General features: G+C 42.9%; 2 protein-coding genes across 9 annotated transcripts in view; one reads left to right on the top strand and one right to left on the bottom strand.

The window, feature by feature from the left end:
* Positions 1-21,106, top strand: part of POU2AF1 (POU class 2 homeobox associating factor 1) — a 79,109-nt gene that overhangs the window by 12,171 nt on the left and 45,832 nt on the right. The window lies entirely within an intron of this gene.
* LOC137843670 (uncharacterized) lies at positions 648-11,919 on the bottom strand. 5 transcript variants are annotated; one of them, XM_068659210.1, is made up of 12 exons: positions 11,412-11,919; positions 8,962-9,083; positions 8,357-8,405; positions 8,050-8,096; positions 7,273-7,910; positions 5,708-5,813; positions 5,282-5,428; positions 5,029-5,089; positions 4,627-4,793; positions 4,434-4,544; positions 3,241-3,349; positions 648-2,918 (listed from the first exon to the last, which is right to left on the bottom strand). In XM_068659210.1, the coding sequence occupies exons 1-12, from the start codon at positions 11,650-11,652 to the stop codon at positions 2,908-2,910; spliced, it is 1,809 nt and encodes a 602-aa protein (XP_068515311.1). In that variant the 5' UTR covers positions 11,653-11,919; the 3' UTR covers positions 648-2,907. The 5 variants fall into 5 exon arrangements, with proteins under 5 accessions (XP_068515311.1, XP_068515309.1, XP_068515312.1 ...); XM_068659208.1 differs by lacking the exon at positions 648-2,918 and having other exon boundaries at positions 2,974-3,349; positions 11,412-11,657; positions 11,728-11,919; XM_068659211.1 differs by lacking the exon at positions 648-2,918 and having other exon boundaries at positions 2,974-3,349; positions 8,962-10,876.

Raw genomic sequence — 21,106 nt, 5'->3', positions numbered from 1 at the left:
GCAGGGTGTGGGGGCTGAAGGAAGTAATGCTAACAGTTCAGTGAGTGCTATCCTTTCCTTTGGGACAGTCTTGAGTTGGTAATGGGCCCTACCACAATTACAATATCCGTTAGCAGGTACTGGGCTAGAAAGCATTAGCCCTACAATTTTCACTCGATTGTAATTATTTTTCCACTTTTAGCCCAGCTATTGAGACCAATTGTCTGTAAAGAGCTGGTGTACCACTTGCAGTAGCAGTTGCACGAGGAGTAGGGAAAATGCAGTACTTGCAGAGCCCCTGTCTGAATGCTAACAGCTCTCTCTCTTCGCAAAGGGAAAAAAATCTGAAAAATCTTGCTGTAGAAGTGCAAATTATTTTTATGCAAATGGATGAGAAGCTATGGGCTTTTCAGCAAACTCTTATATTGATCATCTCCTTAGGTCCTTTTTTTTTTTTTTTTTTTTTTTCCTGATTTGAGATGAGTTGTAGACAAAAATACTAGTGCTGAAAAATTTTAGGAATTGTTTTTCAAGTTCATTGAAACAATAGTATTCTAGTTCCTAGCTAGAGGTAGTGGGTTGATTAATATGGCTGGAAGATAAGTTTTTTTTAATTATTTTTTTTATTATTACAATTGTACTCTTAAATAAAAACCCCCAGCAATAACTAGTAAAAACCCACTCTTATGCTTGTCATTTTTTATTATTATAAGTCTTCCTGATTTGCTCTTTCTATGGTAGTCACTTCTGCTGTGAGTGTAGCATGACAGTAACAATTCATAAGAACAAGTAAGATACATACTGCTTGAAATCATGTATTTATTGGCATGAAGGAACAATGAAACAACGTAAAGGGTACCTACTAATGGTAATGCAATTAAGATATAACTCGTAGAATATACTTCACAGGCTAGTTCAGCTTTAGGTATGTTGAATAAATGATACAGACTAATAGGTTAAAGTTCCTGTCCTCCTTTCACCTGAATGGAGTCCTTGTGAGTAAATGAACTTGATTAATGCTGTGTTCGTACACAGTAGTTTTCTACACTCTTTAAAGATATCCCATAAATCAATTCATTTTTTCTCTTAAAATGCTTATTGATGTACTTCCCTACTTGTTCACTGTACCGCTTCTTTCTTGGTTTTGTCTGTGACACAGAATTTCTTAGTTTTCAGTGAACACAGGAAGTCTTTAGTTTCAATGGGTGTTGGATCTGATCCTTAAGTCTCACGAATGGAGGCTGAGTAACTCAGAAGATCCTCATTAATTCTCTTCAGATGAATAAAAAGAGCTGTGAGCTCAGATGTGAGTTAAAATGCAAACATGAATGAGTGGTAATAGGGAGGACAGAAAAAAAAAAATAAGAGGAAAATCTTTGTACTTAAACATAAAACCCAAAAGGGGAAAGGAAAGACTTTATATGATTAAAACATGTAGAACGCCTATTGAAGGAGGTGGATGAATGTTCCAGTGTTTTACAACTCATTATGTGAATAACAACACAAATTTTACAATATACATAAGAATTTTGATGTACCATGTCTCATTCACACTAGAGAAAATAAATGCAGAGTAATGCAATACAGAAGAACACTGTTTAGCTGCTCAGGGCATGAGAAACAGGATATGACCCAAGTCCCACTGGAGTTAACTTAAACACTGTCATTTTTCAGTAAAACTTGGTTGATGCTGTGCAACATAGCTCTTGGAGCTTAACACTTAAGGATATCCAACAGGAGAAAAGAAACCTTTTTACAACAAGGAGACTCAAAGGGATCATTAAAGATAAATTCCCCAAGCATGCTGAGTACTTAATACTGGATCCTGCAATGCTTACACGTGGAAAAACCTCCCAGTTTAATGGGAGGGACGTGTGTGAGCTAATTGCTGGATCAATCATTTTGTAGATTATGTCAATGTAGATTGCTCCATATGTAGCAAACAGGGAAGTTTCATAGAAACCAGCTAATTCACAATCAGAAGTTCAAATTATGTGAAGTCTGGGAAGAGATTTCTCTTTAACAGTTAATACCTAATTTCTGGGAATCCTGTTGAATACTTGGGTATCTGGCAGTAGGAAATAATTCAGGCTACTGTTAGCCTTCCAACTTGTACAGTTGCTCAGTACAACAAAGATTCTTTGAGGTGTTTTTATACATTTGAATTTTATGAAGATATTTTCCTCTGTTAGATCACCAAGAATGAACTGATTCAATGTTTTATGTCCCAGACTTCACCTCCGTTCCATTACTAGTGGCAAATTCTGATTGCATAAATAAAGAGCTTGACTTTTGTTGAAAAAATGCTCAGTATCAGTGTGGGGGTGTTTTTTTGTTTTTGTTTTTTTTGCAGGGGGAAGGATTTTTTTTCCAATGGGACTGCCTTGAAATGTGACAACTCCAGCCTTGAACAAATTGAGAGCTGGACTACTGAAAGCATTAAATACAGCCCATCAGATTCTGATTTCCCATAGCTCATGTCTAAAATGATGTTGCTTTCAGCACATCTGAACGGTAAGTTCAGACTGTAGAGACTGTGTTGATACGCTCAGGACTAGGCTTTGAAGGGCTACAATTTATTTTTTTCAAATTAGGCAGCAGTGTAAATACCCTTGTCAGAGCTTCAGAATGTAGAACACCTACAGCTCAAAGAGACTTCCAAAAAGAAGTGCAAGCGCTCAGTTTCATGAGAAAATTAAGACCTATTGATTGACTGGAGCATCTAACACTGAATGCCTAATACTGTTTAAACATGGCTTAAGTATCTTCCCTATTTAGTATTTACTCTTTAATTCTGGGTACTGAGGAGATATTTTCAACAGTTAGTTCAAGCTATATTACATCTGAAGACTTTTACTGTCTGTTCTTGGTCTATTCTTCAGCAACAGCTGCAGCACGTGGACCGTGAGATACAGATAATGAGCCTTATCAGCATTTCCCTGGAAGGCAATAAACCAACACATACTCAGTTCAGTCAACGTGTTAAGTCTCCTTTCTAATGCCAAATACTCAGTGCTCTATTTTCTATTTGGTTTTGGGTAAGGAGCTTTGCAAGCAAAAGAGATTCTGTGCAGAGCTCTGGACTTGATTCAAAGCCTATTATAAATCACTGGGCATCTTTTCCATCAGTTCATGTGAATCTGATGAATTATGGCTATATAGCAATGCAGGAAATACACCAGAGCTAGCTGGTACATGACAGCTGTTGTGCTCAGAACAAAGCTTCTGACTAGGTAAAATCATTTCCCAACCACAAAATACCTTTAAGAACGATGTCAATGAAGTCCAAAGATGAAATGGAAAGAAGTTCAGAAAAGTTGTCTGGCGATGAGGGACAAGGCATTCTTGGAACCTCCAGCAAACTGTTACTCTGTGCGGATGAAGAAACCAGAAAAGTAAATTCCCAGCAGAAGTCACGCGTGCTTTGTGATAAGAACATGTTCTGATTTTGCTGTGCGAAACCTAGATTCTGCTCCTTACCCAAAGATGGGAGGGGGTGGCATGTTTATCAGTTGGTTCAGTCAGCGATGAGCTGGCTTGAAATTATTTTAATTGCTTCTATTGTGTTTTATCTCCTACAGATCATAACTGGTAAGAAGCTAAATGACCTGAAACATGACTGTATGTTTATATTTCTATCTAAAAATCTTGTGATATCAGTTTCCATACACGTGCACAAGTGAGAGCTCTTATCTGATAGTGAAATAGAAAAAGACGCAAGAAAAAGTGAAAGGGCTGTTGTCGGTTTTAAGCACTGAATATTTGTTTAATCTTGGACAAATCTTTGAGGTTAATCTCTGCATTATTTCAGCAGAGCAGAACTGCACCCTAGAATCTTAGTCCTCTGTTACGTACTCGAGTTTCTGCTTTTCAGCGTTGGTGCCTTGATTCCTGTACCAAAAATTTAGCAAGAGATGCTGATACCCATAGGAGGACCCGTCTATCTTTTGGCTCTGTCCATGCAGGCTTTGGCTGGTGTTGGTGTGGAATGGGTGTGCAAAGGGATGGAGGAAATGATAAAATTCAGCTCTTTGTCTTTTAAGAAGCTGCTGAAAGTAGCAATATAGTGCAGGATTTGGGATGGTGGTGTTCCCTTAGTGGGACTGAAGGAATTCCCTTGGTGTTGCTACCGAGATGAAATGTTGGCAATGAATTCGTTGTTGCTGGGAGGAATCACAGCGGGGGCAGGTGTGAGCAGCGTGACGGCAGCCTCCCCATGCAACTGGAGTTATTGCAAATGTAACAGCCCCTTGAACGAATGTGGTAAGAGTTCCTACAGTGCTTTTTTCCCAAAGAAGGGACGCTCTATCCTACGCCAGCATGGGCGAGGCTTGGGAGCATTATCTACTGCCATTTACAAAGCAGTATGGCTTATTTTGCTCTTCGTAATGTCTGTTTGGTTTCTTTGGTATAAATGCCAGAGTCTGCGTAAAAGTCACTATATAAAGTCTTACCTCTTGAAGGAGATCCTCTCTCTTGGGTTTATAGGTCTGGAGCAAACACATTAGCTCAGTATTCTCCTCGATTTTCAAATAGGGAGTGGTAATCTGACATGAATTTAGTACCTGCAAATGACAGTGAAACCTGTGATTGCAAACAAATAGGGAAGCATAAAGTCACAACAGACAGCCTGTTGCTGGTTCTCACCTGCATCTCCAGTTTTCCTCCCATTTGCAATAAGCAGTTAATTCCCTCGAGAATTTGATCTTTGCGTAATCTGAGAAACCTTCCCGTGTCAGTATTGATGTCAGTTTTCTGCGATTCCAGAGCTAAGGCAGTATGGGCAAGAGCAGCACAGTGCAGCGGGGTTAAACCTGAACGGAACAGCACGGGCAGGTCAGGCAAATCCAGCACTTGAACACCCCACTGGAGTAAACCATCCCTCACTAGGCTATTTGTAAAGGATGCCCTGTCAAGACTGATTGGTTCACCTCCTAGAACTTGTAGTTTGAACACAAAATTGATCATCCTTTGGCTGAGATAAAATCTGTACTTTGAAACTTCTGGCGTCTACGCTAAGCATCTATACAGCTAAGCTTTTCCTCTTACCATAGTGGTCAGTCAGGTTCACTTCTACCCGCATGCCATTGTCTTTGCAGTTCTTCAAAACCTGGAATCAAGAAGATTTTGAGATGATAAATTCTGATTTTGGCACTGCCAAAATACCCCCATTAAAGTTATCTCACTTTAACCACATCAGACCAAAGCTAATTTTCATGTACATAAAATCCTCCTGTATTTTACAATGAAAGGCATTTGATTTCTTTGCTCTATCCTTACACAACATAAGTGACCAGTTTACCTCTAAAACTCTCAAGTAGCCATTCTCTGCACACAGGTGGAGCGGAGTTTTCCCCAGACCATCCTGCTCATTGACATTAGCTCCCAGGGATATAAGGTCGCTGACCATCAGGTGTTGGTTCTTTTCTGCAGCAAGATGTAACGCAGTCTGAGAAGAGAAGAATGAGAGAAACTCGTTGAAAGTGAAAACCATTTTCACTTTCCACAATCCTTGGAGAATGAGGTGGGGAGTTGGGATTTGGGGTTCAGTTCCCAGCTGTGTTAACATTTGCTCGGTGCAGATCACTTCCTCCCTCTTTTGGTTCTTCCTTCTACACAAGCATCGTAAACACTCCTCGCCTAACAGGATGCTTGGTGTTTATCAGGGTTTGAAAGACATTTATGTGTGATGGAAAATGTCCCCATTCTTTGCAGGATAGCATCCTACCCGTTTCTCTGCGTCCTTCTCATCAATTTTATTTAGGGCTGCAAATCTCCGTGCAAGCGCGTAAGTCAGGGCTCTTCTTCCTTGTGCAACAGCCTTGTGCAGCAGCCTGGAATAAAACACCACTTTAAATAAGTAGGAGATAAAGGAATGGTTAAATTACTCAAAAGTAACAGTAGGAGTGTAATTTAAAACGTGAAATGTTGAAGGTCATAAAGCCAAAAAGCTTGGGGTATTTAAGCATTTATTTAGTTTCTATATGAATGAGGGAGGTGCTGGTTTTGCAGCTTTGTTTGAATCTATCTGGCAGGATTTCTTGGTCCTTAGTTCTTGCTGTTGTCTCATTTCTCTCCTCTCCAAGAGCTACTCCATGCTTCTTTTTTGTTACCAACCTCCTTTTTTTTTTAACCTGCATCCTTTAGTACATGGAAGAGGAGTAAAAGACACGTAAAAACCCAGAGAAGGGAAACCTTTCTCCTGCACTTAAAGAAGTATTTCCAAAAGGTAATTCCCAGTCCTATGCAGGAGAGCTCCATTTCTTCTGTGCATTCAGTCTCACTGAACTACTCAAAAAAGTACATTTCTCCTGAACTTTGTACAGAAAAGACTTGTGTTCTTGTAAATGTGGGCACATCTTCCTTTCCTCCTGGAGGAAACACTGATGCAGCTGATGTAGGCATTTATATTATTATTATCATTACTACTTTTTTTTTGTCCTGTAGCAAGGTACCCTTGATGACATCTCTATAATCCTGCAACTCACTGCAGTCCTTGTTCTTTTCTGTGGGGTCTGTGAATACTTTGGGGCCAGAATTGTCTACGTGAACAGGAAGGAATCTCTTTTCCAGCAAGCCTAGGACAGTTTATAAATTAAGTTACATGCTCTGTCAGTCTGATTTGATAGTAATATCTTCAAACTAGCTGAACTTCATGGAACAAAATAAGAGATATGAAGCAAGTAGTTGTTTATAAAAAATAAACAAAGACGCCATGCTGGGCAAAATGAGATCAATAAAACCTTTGCTTTCAATTAATTTCTAACAAAACAGCCACTCCCAGTTCTTTGGAAGTCTGTGCTCTACACTGGCAGCATATGTATATTTAGGTGTAATCCTCCCACCCAGTTTTATTGCCAACTAATAAAAAAAGTAATTTTCCTGAGAGTGTATGCAGCTTGGAAAAAGATCTCTTGCAAATCTTTTTCTGTGGCAATTATTTGTTTTGCTTGGTTTAACTTTCTTATGAATACCTGTAATTTATAACTCACTTTTGAGTATTGTTCAGACTGATTTTTTCCTGACGTCAGTTGTAGTGTAGCAATCCTACTGCAAAAATGAAATCTTTCTATTTTTACTAATTTAACTTGGATTAACCTCTGATTTTTGTAATTAAATTTTGCTTCTGTCTACAACTGTGGATCCTGAAACACATCTGAGCCTCCCATGGGGCAAGGAAGCCTTTGCTGCAGGTGTGCCCTCAGCTACCGGCTGAAATTACAGCAAAGCCTCAGGACGAGCGAGGCCCCAGGAAACAGAAAGCAATGTATTTCTATAGGAAAAAGCGGAGACCTGTTGCCATTTTCATCAGGTGCAAGCAGTTTGTCGGCCGGGATGTTTCGCAGCAAACTTTCCTCCCTGTGTAGCTGGAACTGGAAGAAAGAGATGGCAGAGAGATCCTGCTGTGTGAAGGAAGTCGAGGTCAACCTCACGTGTCCCCCAGCATCTGGAGAGCCCGCGTTAGCTTCCAGAAATGCCTCCGGGTAGTGTCCTGCTGGGTCAAAGCAGGGAGATGTGTTCTGTGCAGGGTGTCTCCAGAAATCCTTCTGGGTACTGGCACGGGCATCCTGCACCCACCAGCTGCTCTCTTTCTCGCTTGTCCTTGGGAAGGTTCCTTGAGAGCTGGGCTCTTGTATGTTTTTCTGTACCTCTTCCTGTATGGCAGAGCCGTGCTCTTTAAAACAGCACTGGGATTGCAACTTGGTGAAGCCGTGGCGCCTCTCCTGCAGGCCACCAGCTGCCTGCTTGCTTCCCCTGCTTTCCCACCGAGAGGCTTGCGGGTCCGTGGAGAAGCCCTGCCCGAAGCCATCTGGCACCGAGCACAGAGCCTCCTTCTGCAGTTGGCTTTTGTTCAAGTCTTCCTGCAGCACCTCCACCAGGATATCGAGGTCCTCTAAGCCTTTTAGCGTTTGCCCAATGCTCTGCTTGCTCTGAAACAGCAACAAAAACGGGGAGGGCGGAAGATGGGGGAGGGAAATCAGACATGAAATGTCCTGTTCGCACTCAGTGATAGAACATGAAATACGCCTGGGGAGGCTGGCAGCACGGCGATGAAGGTGTTATGCATACCTGTCTAAGCTGTTTCTCTGTATAAGGGTGAACTCTTCTCTTTTCTGCTGGAAAGAAAGGAAGAGAAAATCTATTTTGAGTTATGGGAGTACGCAGAACGTATTTTCATCAGGAATTTTGTCGCAGATAACCAGTAACATACAGGGTTTTGGCACACAGCTGTCCTGCTCCTGTAATGTAAGGGGAGCAAGGAGCTGGCATGGAAAATTGATCCTGGGAGAGAAGTGGCTCAGTTCCTTGGGTACTTAACGGGGATGTCCCCACTAGAGAAGGAGGCTGTTACCAAGAGAGGAAGGAGCTTCCTAACCTGCTTTTCCTGAGGATCCTTTGGTTGCCATCTTCGCTAATGAGGTTTCCTGAGGACATACAAAAAAAAAAGCTATTAAATAAAACTCGATTTGAGATTCTCGCAGGTAAGAGAAAATGAAACAGAGGCAAAGAGCGTAACAGAAACTTGGTAAATTGTCCTGCACCATGCACTTTGCACAGCAGGCTGTAAGCAAATCAATTTTCATGAGTGGGTAACCCATGGCAGCCGTACAAAGATAGCGGCATAGCCTTTAGAGCAGCCCAGGTGGCTGGGAGCCTACCAGCTTCGTGGGCTGGTTTTGCAGGTTGTTCGCAGGTCTGGGTTGCGAGAGCAAAATCGCTGCTGATTTCAGGCTGTCTTTGGATTACAGTATCCAGAGCCGTGGATTTCTTGATGTCACTAAGGAGCGGTGTTCCTAGCACAGGCTCTGTGTAAAATTGGGTATATTCTCCTCCTTCATTAAGAGCTTAATGCACTTGGTGGGTGGAAGAAGCAGCAGCTGTAGCTGTCACCTCTCCAGAACCTCACAGGGTAGGAGTGGGACGTGTGTACAGGATGCTACAGCTCTGAGCCACCTTCCTAAACCCCAGGAGCGTCCTTACCTTGCTCTGAGCTGGCTCCAGGCCTTTGGAAAGCCGGATTTTTTTCAGTAGCTCCCGTACTGGCATCTTCACCCTCACGCCCATGTAACGCTTCTGAGGGGGGTTGGAGCTGAGTGCAGGCTCTGGAAAAGTCATAACACGATGCTTAAAGTAACATAATTCTGAGCTGCCTGGAATAGTGGGAGGGTGAGGTCACCCTGGGAGACAGCCTGTGATTCGGATGCTCATCATCAGTTGTGGGAAACTTCCACCTCACCCTGTGTGTCCCTTAGCTCGGGCCTTTTATTAAAACACTTCCTGTTGCACAAATACCCCAGTGCATTGCTTCTCAGGCTACAACCGCCTGTGTGGCCTCACAAAGGGAATTCTTTTCTGGAGCAACCAAACAAAAACAAACCCCAAAGCTGGCTGCGGGATCTTCAGTCCCAGGGCACGGGCAGAGAGCTGAGTTAACCTGCACGTTACCACATGAAGGCCACGGTCAGGCTTCAGTGAGCAGGGGTGGTTTCAGCTTTTAGAGAGGCTGTCCCACGTGTGAGCGTGGCAGTGGGAACAGGACAACAAGGAGCAGCACAGCAACGCAGAAGGAAATTCAGATGATGGTTGGGAAAAAGAAGGAAAGGAATCAGGTGTTTCTGTTTGGGCACTTTCAGTGGTGCAGAAATAAAGGTGCTATCTTGAGACTTGGCCTTGGGCAGCTCCTGTTGTTGCCCATCAGCTCAGGGCTGCCAGGCTGGCTGAGAGCACATCGCTCTGCTTTTAGGCACATCCAGGTCAGTGCTCCTCTCAGCCATGTCTTACTTGTGTTGCAGCGAACCTCTGTCCTGTGCTTTCTTATATTGACAGGAGTAAAAAATGAGAGTTGTTTCAGAGCTGAGATAGTGATGCCATGCCCGAAGTCTTTCTGCAGCGGTTCTCGGTGTATTTAGAGGTCCGTACGGTGCGATTCAAAGGGAAGCAAGGATTTTCGGTAGGGGAATGAAATGGTTATTTGAGAATATGTATAATTGTCCAAACAAGCTTGTCTTCGTCAAAACAAGCTGCTCTTTAATTGTTTGTGTTAGGTCTTCTTGCATCTCAGACTTGAATCCCCAGACTTGAAAGACTTGCCCAGATTAGGAGCTTAAACGCATCGCTTTTGAAATACCTTTTATGTAACGCTGCTTCCCGCCCCCCGCTCCTTGAGCACGATCCTCTTCCTATAAAACACATTCAGTAGCAGCTATCATCGTCATAAATGATAGCTTTATTGCCTTAGTTCAGCATCTTCCCAGCTCGTTAGCAGAGCCGATGCACAATTACAAGGCGGGCGCTGGGGTCGCTGTGCAGGCTGCTGAGGGGTCAGGGAGAAGGGAGAAGCTTCCCTCCTCGTGCAGGTCACGACACTCAACAATTAAACAACACAGCAGGCTGTGAAAAGGTGCGTGCAGCTCAGGCAGGCAGCTTCTGTTAGAGGCACAGTCGGTGGTAAGAAAAACTTGGGGTACACTGTGGCGGCTGCTGGCATCTGGCGGGCTAGGCGGTGCTCAGCAGATGTGCACGGTGCATCTCCCCAGCCTCGGGATGTCTCGGAGCAGGCAGGATTGGCATGGAAACCAGCCGCACGAGATGTGGTTTTGCATCACGTGGCGGTGTTGCTCTTCCCTGCTGCGGGCGATGGGAGGCTGACGCCCCTTCGGCGGGTGGGTGCCGGATCCCAAGCAGCCAGCAGCGCGTTGCGGATGTGCATGGAGCTGCTGTGCTCTGCTCATATCCCCGGCCTTTGTGAATGTCTGACCTACCACCGAATATTTAGAACATTGGGACTTCAAAAATGTAGATTATTTCTCAGATTGCTCTAGAAATGGGAATAATCCCCGGGTTAGACTGGTGCTTGAAGAAGAATGATTTAGTCTTTGTAGAGCATTTTAAAGGCCTATGTGAAAAGAATCATGAAAAGGCTAAATTGCTAGCACGTTATTATCTTCAAGCTATTTTACAGTAAAAATGCTAGATGATGGGTTAGATTACATGCCCAGATGTATCCTTGAAAGTGAAGAACTCGGCAAAGGCAATGATTCATCATGCACCCTTTCATATGATTTTGTAATCTTAATAACTCAGAAGGTCATATCTATTACACTGATGTTAAATTCAGAACCAAACTTGCAATTCAGATTGTGAACGAGCAGCAGAATGCTAGAGAGAGACCAAAACCATGGAGTGCTGAGCAACCCTTTATGAAAGGGAATAATTTCTGACTTCAGCAGCAGACCATGACAAAATAAAAACAAGAGTTGAGTAGGAGAGAGCCCCATGCATCTTTGTTTGACGTTACTGGCATGGAAACTTGGTGTGTGCTACTGTTAGCACAGCTCTCTGCTGGCACAGAAGGAGTTGTGAGGCAGTGCACTTTTTTGCTTTGCAAAAGCAGCATAAAATAGAAAACGCGAATAAAGATTTGATCTTACCAGCAGGAGCAGACATCTCTTGTGGTTTACGTGGAGGTGTAGGGTAGATCTCAGGGCTCGCAATGTTAAGTTCAGTTAATCCAGAGTCTGGCAACGATGGGCTTTGTTGAAAAGAGTTTTTGGGGCTGGCAGTTTCTCCAGGCAGAGGAGATCCCTGGCCTGGGCTGTAGCCACAGGTTTCATTTTCACTGCTGTTTTGATTGACCAGTAGCTCAGGACTCATGCAGACTGTTTGCAGCATTACCTCTGTGTGTAGAGGAAAAGGTGAAAAAGGAGTTTTTCAAGTTAAAAAAAAAGAAAAAAAAAAAAAAAAAACTTGGTTGCAAAAAGAAGAAAAAAATCAAGTTTCACATCAAGCACATGATAGCTGTATTTAATTCTCCAGTGTAGTCAGCCACTCAAAGCTGGGTCCAAATTTGCTCCCCTGTTCTTCCCAGCAAATTGCAGCAGTTGCAGGATAAAGCCCGCCTCGGGATCCCGGCAGTCCCTGCAAACTGCTTTTGAGAGTTTCTTGGTGCAACCCTCCCTCGCTCTTTATAGTCAGGTATGGCCTCAAGGACGTCAGCTTGGGAAGGCCCCACCCTCTTTCCTAACTGCAGCAGCAGCTGATGAAGAAATGACTTTTCCCATGAAGAGACCGAGTATGAGTCGAAAAGTCGTTTTCCCTAGGTACAACACATAATTAAGCTGTTAGATTTACTGCAAGTAACACCAGAAGGGAAAGAGACCTCTGATTTAGACGAATAGGTTGGATTGTGCAAATGAGAAAGGGATCCAGAAACAAATATTTTGTCGATTCTTGTGTTAGGGGAAGGGGAAAAAAAAAAAAAAGAAAAAGAAAAGGCAGTTTTTCCAAGGTTGTGTAAGAGGAGAGCTATTGCTCACAGCCTTCAAGAAGCAAAAATAATCCTCCCTTAAGCACAAAAATTCGGCTAAGGAAACATATCCCCTACTCGCTGCATAGTTTTGAGTCTGTGATGGGAGAGAAGAGCTATATGTTGCATAAGGATTTAAGCGGTTCTGTTTGTGTGGTTTTTGTTTGACTTCTGTGTTCACAGCAAGGCATTAGGCTTAAATACTGTGACAGGTGCAACTTTAAAACTCCCAGTAAGGATCTGTTTGGATGGACACTCTTCTTGCAGGAGGTGCTTCCTTGTCACAGGGAGACTTCTGTACTAGATTTCAACTCCTTTCTTGTGTCCCTGGGAAATATATTTCATTTCACACACCTGTTTGAGCTCAAACAGATATTTCTCTCAAGTTCCTTGTTTGGAAAAAGATAGCAAAGCTTATCAAATGCAGCAGCTCACATATCTGTGCCTTGGAAAGCAGCCCAGGTTACCCCTGAACAGCTTAGTCTCATGTATGCCTGACCAGAAAGCAGCCAGACTTTCTGGACCAAGTTACAAGAACAGCGTTACAAATAGTTTTAGTTTAAATTGGTCCTGACTCCTCTCTGCAGACCTGCACCATCCCCGTGACCCATTTTTCTCTGCACTTAATAACTCCAGTCTCAGGAATATTGGAAGAATTATTTAGATATGGATCAGAACGAGGAGACTTGGTGCTTGCAAGATGAGGGTAGGGTCAGGTACCAAACTACGCTGCAGCCGTGCTGGGCAGGCTGTTACCTGGCTTCCTGCCCCACAGATCCTGGGATCTAGTAACGTTACTGCATTTGGATCCCAAAATACGAAGGCATGGGGAGAGACATGGCTAAGACATCGATATCTTAGCATGGCTGCCAATGGTCTCAACTACCAGGCCCAAGGGAGCAGTCCTGGGAAATGCACAGGGCTTTGTAGGTGGTGTTTGGAAATGAAGGACACGTAAGAGCTCATGTTCCAGTTTCTCCCTTAGTGGATTGTAACCAGTTTGCCCAAGGGAAGTGATTGGTTAAATGATATTTCAGGGGTTAGTAGATTATTTCTCTCTCTAACAAGCCACAAAGAAGATCTGCTTTTAATGAAGGCCATATTCTGGCCTGCTTCAATAAATACTTTTCTCCTGTCTCGCCCAGTTTGCCTGGCTGATTGCGTGAGTCTGGGACAAGCTGGAGCCAAGCTTCAATCCTGCCTTCCTCAGAGCGACGTGAAGCAGTGTGTTTTTCTGTAAATGTTACCGTTCCCTTCGGTAGGATGAGGCGTCACTTAGGGAACTACTCAGCGCTTGTAGAGGTGGGAGAATTTGGCCCACTGCACACAGGAAATTGCTGCAATGAATCATTGCGTTTATTGGGTTGTAATTTGCACTGGAGATTTCTCATCCTTGTGTTCTCTCCCATACTCCAACCCATATCTTGAACAGTTTTCACTGCTTGTTTATGGTATGCTCTTACATTCACAGCAGGAATTAGGCTGTTTGTTTGTTTGGTTTTGATAGAGAAAAGACCAAAATTCATTCCTGTAGCCATGAGAAGAGAAGCAGTTTTGCAAAATTGGCAACAAAAACCTTGGAATGTGGACCCTGCAAGAAACTGTCTCCAAGGCTTTGCATTTGTTTAACTGGGAATCTTGTGGTTCTTTTGCTGCTGAATTCTACAGGTATCTGATATTTTATGCAAACGCTTTAGCATTGTAATTTTAAATACCTCTTGTGAGTCTGATTCTACAAATATTACTAGAATCGGCCCAAACTGGAAATGAGCTGTCTACTCGCAGCTGCAGCTCTGTTCTGTCAATGGCAATTTTAAATTTGGACCCACTGAGAATGCCACAAGTCGTGTCCTCCTGTAGACATCAAGGCAAGGCAAGCTGTAGCATGCACAGCAAGTAGAGAGATTGATAATAAGGCTTTCTAGGATCTGTAGATATTACTTCAGTTGGTACCTCCCAATTCCCACAGCTGTGGACAGAATTGTTTAGCACACAGCCCAATGAAACCTGGGTTGGAAAAAGTATTTTCTAGCCAGGGAATAGACTGTTTTCATAATCTTCTGTGTCTTTAGTGATTTCTGCTCTTTTAACCTGCTCCTTACCATTTATCAATGAAAAGGAGAAAATTTCAAGCATTGGGAATGTAAGGAATTGAGGGCATGAGCATCAGCGTCTGGGTAGAGGTCTTCAGTGATGGTTGCAGGGGATGAGGTCGAGACACTGGTTTGGTCATAAACAGCTGCCTGAGCCTTTAGGAAAGGCTGCTTTGTGCCTCCTGTCTTGTTTGCCCTCTCCTGGGGAAAAAATGGCATGCCAGATCTTTGCGTTGGGGCCATTTTTCCTTTTTTGAGTGTGTTAATGCCGTGTTTTCTGAAAAACGGCCCTCACCGTCTGGAAGTTCCCGGTGGCTAACTGTGGTTGTGGCAGTTCCTGCCTAATTGCTTTATGATGGGCAGCTCTGCCAACCTCTCTCCGTGTAAACTTTCAGGTTATGCTGCCAGTGGGTGCAGCTCCTTTTATATCTTTCAATGCAGGATGAATGCTCTGCAGCTTCCTTCATCCCTTGTTGCTACATGTTTTTTACTGCACACACCCACTTTAACGGCATTCGCCAGGGTAGGTTTTTGTCCGTCTTTCCCCTTCCATGCTGTTGTTTTGCCAACTGTTAACTCACCCAGCTAAGAACTCCCTTGTTGCAAAGGTTTCTTTTATTAATGCTTTCTTTCAAGCATGTAGGGATCAGGGATGGGGGGCTGAGTTTGCACTAGTGCAGAAAGCAAGCACAAGGCTTTTCCCTGCTCGAGCTTTCAGGGTCTGATTAGAAAGTAAATAAAACATAGCTGCTGCATGTAATTCTCTGCAAGGGTGAACATTGTACTGTGCAAGTAGGCCTTGAACTTAGTGGTTGTCGAGTAATTTAACAGGTAATCACTGAATAATGACCTTAATATTCAGAACCAGTGCAGAGCACGTGTTTGGGATTTTCCTTTGGGGTGTCCCCCCTGGGAATTGGTGCTGTGATGTGGTGGTGCCATCTGCATGCCCTCAGTGACAAGGTGAATTTATGCTGTGCTCTAAATGTGCGTATTTCTAAAATTTTATACCTGTGCTGGCAACGAAATGGCCTTGTGACGTTGCTGTTCAGTCTCACATTTTCGTAGCAAACCGGAATCCCTTATTTGCCATGCTGGGACGGGCCACTGGGTAATTGCGTCTTGGGTCTCTGCTGACGGCAGCCAGGAGATGATGCTTCAGAAAGAAAAAAAACTTTTAATGACAGAGGTCAGGGCCGTGCAACTGAACCCGAGTAACTCTTAGTCATGTTGGTGACCATGAAGTATGAACTCACCTTGTCTCCTGCTGCAGTACAAAACGGAGTTGGAAAACAAACTGAATTTGCCTTACCAGCCGCAAAGGCACCCAGATCTGCTAGAAATGCGTTCCCTGGGAACTGAGGGCTGCTTTCTTAGGGCTCTGAAGTCTTTAGATGACAGATGGTGTGTTTGCACTTGGTGATCATTGTCTTTCAGTAACCATTCACGCTCTGTCTTGCCTTCAGATCACACGGACAAGGTCCACCTTCATATCTTTCACGTTCCAGGTACTTTCTGCCGTTCCTTAGTGACACGGCACGTTGTGATCTCTGTGATTTCCTTTGGAATGACAACCCTTCCTAGGAAGGGAGGGTACCAGAAGGATTCCTGCGTATTTCCTTGGTTCCAGCAGACCTTCCTGAGTCCCAAAGAAGGGAAGCTGCTTGCTTCGTGCACATGACAGTTATTTCCCCATGTGCTTCCCACAGCCACGTGCCTGAGGGCTGTGGATATCCCAGCTTGTCTGGCCTGCAGAGCAGTCTTTGCTGTGGAAGATGAAAATGTATAGCGAAGGCAGGAGAGTACAAGTGGGTTGCAGCTCTACTGAAGGCATAATTGACGCAGTCGTTGTAACTTTTTGCGTGATTTTTATTGTAAATTCCCAATAATTGCCTGCCAATGACTCATCTTTAATGATGACCCATGGTTACTTCTAAATGTTTTCCTTGGATTCAGAGCTCCCCAGCACTGACAGGGATGGCGTGTTCAGACTATTTTTACTTCCCTGAAACACCTTTTATTCAACAATGATGAATTTTTCGCTCCTGTTAGACTGCCGGTTTGACTCAGTCCCCCACAGTTAGGAACCAAGAAATTTCTCACGCTGTTTGCACCTCTTCACTCTGTGACAAGTCAAGCTGTTTCTCCTTCTGATGCTGTGTGACACTAATTTCTAACGTCACTGCGTGTAGTGATCAGATGCCGCTAATTGCTGATGGTATTCAGCTCTCTTCTGAGCTGTGTGGCCACATATCAAAGAATTGCAGGCTGTTGAGGATGAAGAAGCTATTTTCTGGTATCTCTATTTTCAGTGCATTTGCAGGGCGTGTGATTTGGTTTCCTCTTCGTACAGCTCTGAGAAATATCACTCCTGACTCAAAAGTATTTAATTGTATGTTTGCTTTCTGGTGTATTTCTGGAGAAGATAATTAAGGAGAGAAACTCAGAACTCTTACAAAGTGGTTTCCAGGTTTTTCTGATCTGAACTGTGCTGTTAACCTGAAGTTAGCACATCTGATCCACTCTGTGAAGCAACAGTGACCTCCCATGGGCACAGATGAGCTGTCAGTGGTATGTTCTTTCTGTCCTATTGACTTGACAAATCCATTATGGAATTGATCACCTAACACCAAGCTTTCTGAATAACCAGCCAGATGCGGTATTAAAACCTTGTTTGTTCATCAGTTTTCTGGCACGGGTTTTCACCAACCTATATCCATCACAACTACCCAGCAAAGCTGACAGCAGAAGTAGGGGCCTAACATATATACAAAGTGAAAAGAGGAAAATCTTGTTGTTTGGAAAATTGTGATGGGTCTGCCTTTGGGATCTTCTCCTTTTAAGCTTTTTTTTTTTTTTTTTTTTTTTTTTTTTTCCGTAAGAAAACTTTCTTATTCTGTCAGACTTTAGAAAACTGTTGCAAGAAAGGTTTTCCAGATGTTTCCTCAATTTTTTCTTTTCTGTTTTCTTTGCCAAGGTGAACCTTTAGGACCCGTAGAGAATGGATCTGGGCTGTGAAACCTGGTTTTAAAAACTTGTCTGTGCTTTCTCAGCTGAAAAGTGCTGCCACATGCTGGTTTGGTAACAGAATGTGGTTGCTTTCCCAGAGGATTTTAAATGGGGGCTAGCGAATAAAATACATCATAGTCTGCTTTTACATGTAGCAGAATAGGCTGATGATCCAGACAAAATCATTGCTGAGCTCTAGAGAGGAACGATCCAGTTTGCGTGTTGTAGCAGGCTGACAGGATTTAGCCAAAACTCATCCATGTTTGCAGGCATGAGCAAGTATTTTGAGCAGTGATGCACTGATACGAACAGATCATGAATCTATGCACGGAAAAGACTTTTGATGTTCTGTGAAGGCCACTCAGTACCTACTGAGGTCACTGTTTATTTGCCCATTTTCTTCCAGGAACTGGGGTTCACGTTTGTAGCCTCAAGACTTCTGGTCTGGTTAGATTTACTGTGGTTTTAAATATTAGAACTGTCCTGGCATACTGTGCGTAACCCACAAATTCAGGAAAGCATTTAGACCTGATCCAGTGAACACCCTAAAGCGACTTTAACTTCCTTGGTGCACCTAGGGAGCTAAACCAGTGAGTTATCAACGCCGTTTTCTGCTGATTCAGTGCAGCCTCCTTCATTTCTACTGAGAATTTATTTGTATTTTTCTCCATCCTTGTCATTTCCAACAATTAAAAAACAAAACCAAGCTAAGAAATACAAAATTTTGTTCCTGATATCCCAGCGTCTGTCACTAGATGGTGCTGTGAATTAGACTGAAGGAATCCCTCCCTAGCAAACAAGACACATCAGATTAAAAAAAAATAAACAAACAAAGCCACCTAAACAGGAGATCAGCAAGAAGCATCAACATTTCTTTTGAGGCATAAGGGGAAATCCATAGGAGGGTCTCCAAATCTCACGTTGAAACCAAACTGATGTATTCCCCTGTTTTCAGCCATTTGTTTTAGAATATACTTCAGTGAGGAATATGGCAAACATAACATGAATTTCTGTCTGTAAAATTGTTGACTCAGACTTCTCGTGTATTTGTATTAGTTTCTGAGCTGGCTGATGGTTTCACTGTGACCTGTAACTAGAAGTCAGCGTGAAAGGGACAGTGCTCTCTAAAATGCAGCTGATCTTAGGAAATCAGAGCAGTCTGTGTGCAAAGTCTGGTGAAATTATTAATCTCAAAGGATTCATAGAAGATTCGTTTAATGTGAATTTTGGATGATGCAAGGGCCTGTGGTGCAGATTCTGATGTGAGCTACGGCTCGACTCACGTGCCTGAACTTGGCATTGTGTCATTTTAGGCAGCCTGAGTGCCCCACAGCTCTCAGGATGCTGCAGGTCTCCTGTGAGTGCTGTGACAGATCTACCAGCCCCCTGTGGTTGTCTTGGCTAACCCAAGGCATCTCTGCACGGCAAGGCAGCTGCCTCTCACTCCGTCTCTGTAATTTATCCTGCTATAAATACTGTAGCTACTCCCCAGTTTTAATACCAGCTCTACATTTCTGAATCCCCAGATTGAATTATTCTGCTTCCTGGTGTTCATGCCTTTTAGAATTTTCCTGTTTCCCTGCGTCTTTTAGGGATTCTTACTGGGTGTGAAGCTAATTTAGACCTCTGCATCCAGACCTAAGGAGCTTTTCAGGAAAACAGAGGCCTTCTGCTGGCTCTGCAGAGGAAAAATTCAATTTCATGATGCACAGTCAGGGTTAATGCTTTGTGTCCGTGAGCTAGAGCCACAAACACGTATTTTTTTTTTACACCGGGTACATGAGCCACCTTCTCTATTTACAGTCTTCCTTTTAAAGGATCATTTACCTGCTTAGTTATTAAAATACAATGACATGGCTGGCAGCCAGTCAAAATACTCCATTTCTCCAACACTTTCATAACGCTGTGTCTCTTGTCTTCTAAGTCCTGTCCCTGACAGACACAACCACATGTTGCTCCTTGCACGGTTTTGCTTGCTTACATTGAGAAGTGAGTTACTGCACGTGAACAAAGGTGGAAAAAGTAAGCCCCCAAATAGTAACTTTTAAGATTATTTTCATACTTTTATTTGAAAATCCTTTTGTCTTTATTCTTGTCCGATCGTGGCTGATATAGTTATAAAATGTTTAATAATTGTTATTTATTTATTTATATTCCCTGCTTAAGCTCAGGTTTGATGGTGATAGTGGAGAATGTCATTTCAGGATACAAAGTTACTCGTTGTCGTGTTTTATCTTGTAGCTGTCTTTGGTCTGCCTTTTCTGGCAGGGATTCAGTAAAGCACTTAAGTTAGGAAATTAAGTGCAAGGCTGACATTAAGCATAAACATGTGCTATTTGAATTGGGGCCCTTCCACTTTTTTGTTTATGGTGGTTAAATATTCCATGAAGTCTCTTGGTACATCAGTTTTCACATCAAGCTAGGCTTATCCGCAAAGGTATCATGTTTGCTCTTCAGAGATGTGTGATGCCTGAATAGCTAAATGCATCTGGCTGGACTTGACACGGACTAGGTTCTGGCAAGCACAAGGGTTTGATGATTCTCAACTGGACTGATAACCTCAGTGAGGTGAGAAAACAATAAAATGGAAATTTTGGGTAGCTACGAGATGTTGATGTATGTAATGCACTGCACATAAGCATGAAGAAAAGGCCTGTAATTGTCTGTGGGGTATCTGAAGATGTGCTTTCAAATGCATCTCTGCATCTAAAGAGCACGAGCTCTTTCAGGTCAGGGCTGAAGGGAGGTAAGGCTCCAAGTGCCATTTCTGTGTTAGAATACAACCGCTCAGTTTAATGACAACTGTGAGGCAAACACCACTTGTATTAGCCCACAACTCGTTTCCAGTAACTTCAGTACCTTGATGCTGGATTTTTACTGCCTTTGAAAGGACCTCCAAAAACCTTTAGCTGGAGACGTTGGTTAGAAACTTCGCGCTTCCACAACCAAATCCTCAGAGAACATCTCATCTCAAATAAAACCCACTTAAACAATGTTCCTTAACATCTGCGTGTTGGGGAGTCTGTAAAGAGACAGGCAGCCGATTTGTCACAAAAGAATTGAGAGGGACCAAACAGCAAATGTTCCCCTATTAACTGCAAATTAGCTACATAACAATTTACTTATTTAAGGTTAATAATTAAAATAATACATAAGTGGAGACAAGTAAATGAGGGCCCTAAATGCAGTTTTCCCTCCTGAACAAAACCAGTGAAAGTCGCAGACAACAATAGCTTGTAATCTGGGGTCAGGTTTCAGAGTCCTTTTCCCATACCCTGAGATTTCATTTCGCTCCCAGTGGACTTCATCCAGGTTTTTTTCAGCGCCAGGGAAATGACTCCCACTGAGGTCAGTTAGTGCAGCCCTACCATGGCTGCAAAAGAAAAGAAAGGGGTGGTCTCATGCAGATCTGAAAATGCTTCTTTCTCTGTGTGGTACACAAAGAAATGTTACACATTCAGGTAATAATAGTAACTATTTTTTTTAATTCTTTTTCATTTGTAAATCTCAAGGGATCTTACTAAAGACCTAAACCAGTTCCTTTACAAGTGGGGAAATCATTTCTTTTGTTTATTTTTTTAACTGTAGAAATCAAGAGCAGAAATTTCATAAGCTTCTGGCTGAGAGGACGTAACAAACAAAACCCCTCTTATCCCAGAGAATCAAGTTCATGATATCTGAAGTTAACACTTAACTGTGAAACCCGATCCAGACATTG

Source organism: Anas acuta, chromosome 23 (genome assembly GCF_963932015.1).
Source record: "Anas acuta chromosome 23, bAnaAcu1.1, whole genome shotgun sequence".
Lineage (NCBI taxonomy): Eukaryota > Metazoa > Chordata > Aves > Anseriformes > Anatidae > Anas > Anas acuta.
Note: the sequence above shows the minus strand (reverse complement) of the source record. Positions and strands in the feature narration are given on the sequence as shown.

Coding starts and splice junctions, on each gene's coding strand:
- LOC137843670 (XM_068659207.1), bottom strand. CDS start 11,652: ATGCTGCAAACAGTCTGCATGAGTCCTGAGCTACTGGTCAATCAAAAC. Junction 8,406..8,961: donor TGGAGCCAGCTCAGAGCAAG/GTAAGGACGCTC, acceptor GTATGTCCTCAG/GAAACCTCATTAGCGAAGAT. Junction 7,911..8,049: donor CAGAGAAACAGCTTAGACAG/GTATGCATAACA, acceptor TTGCTGTTTCAG/AGCAAGCAGAGCATTGGGCA.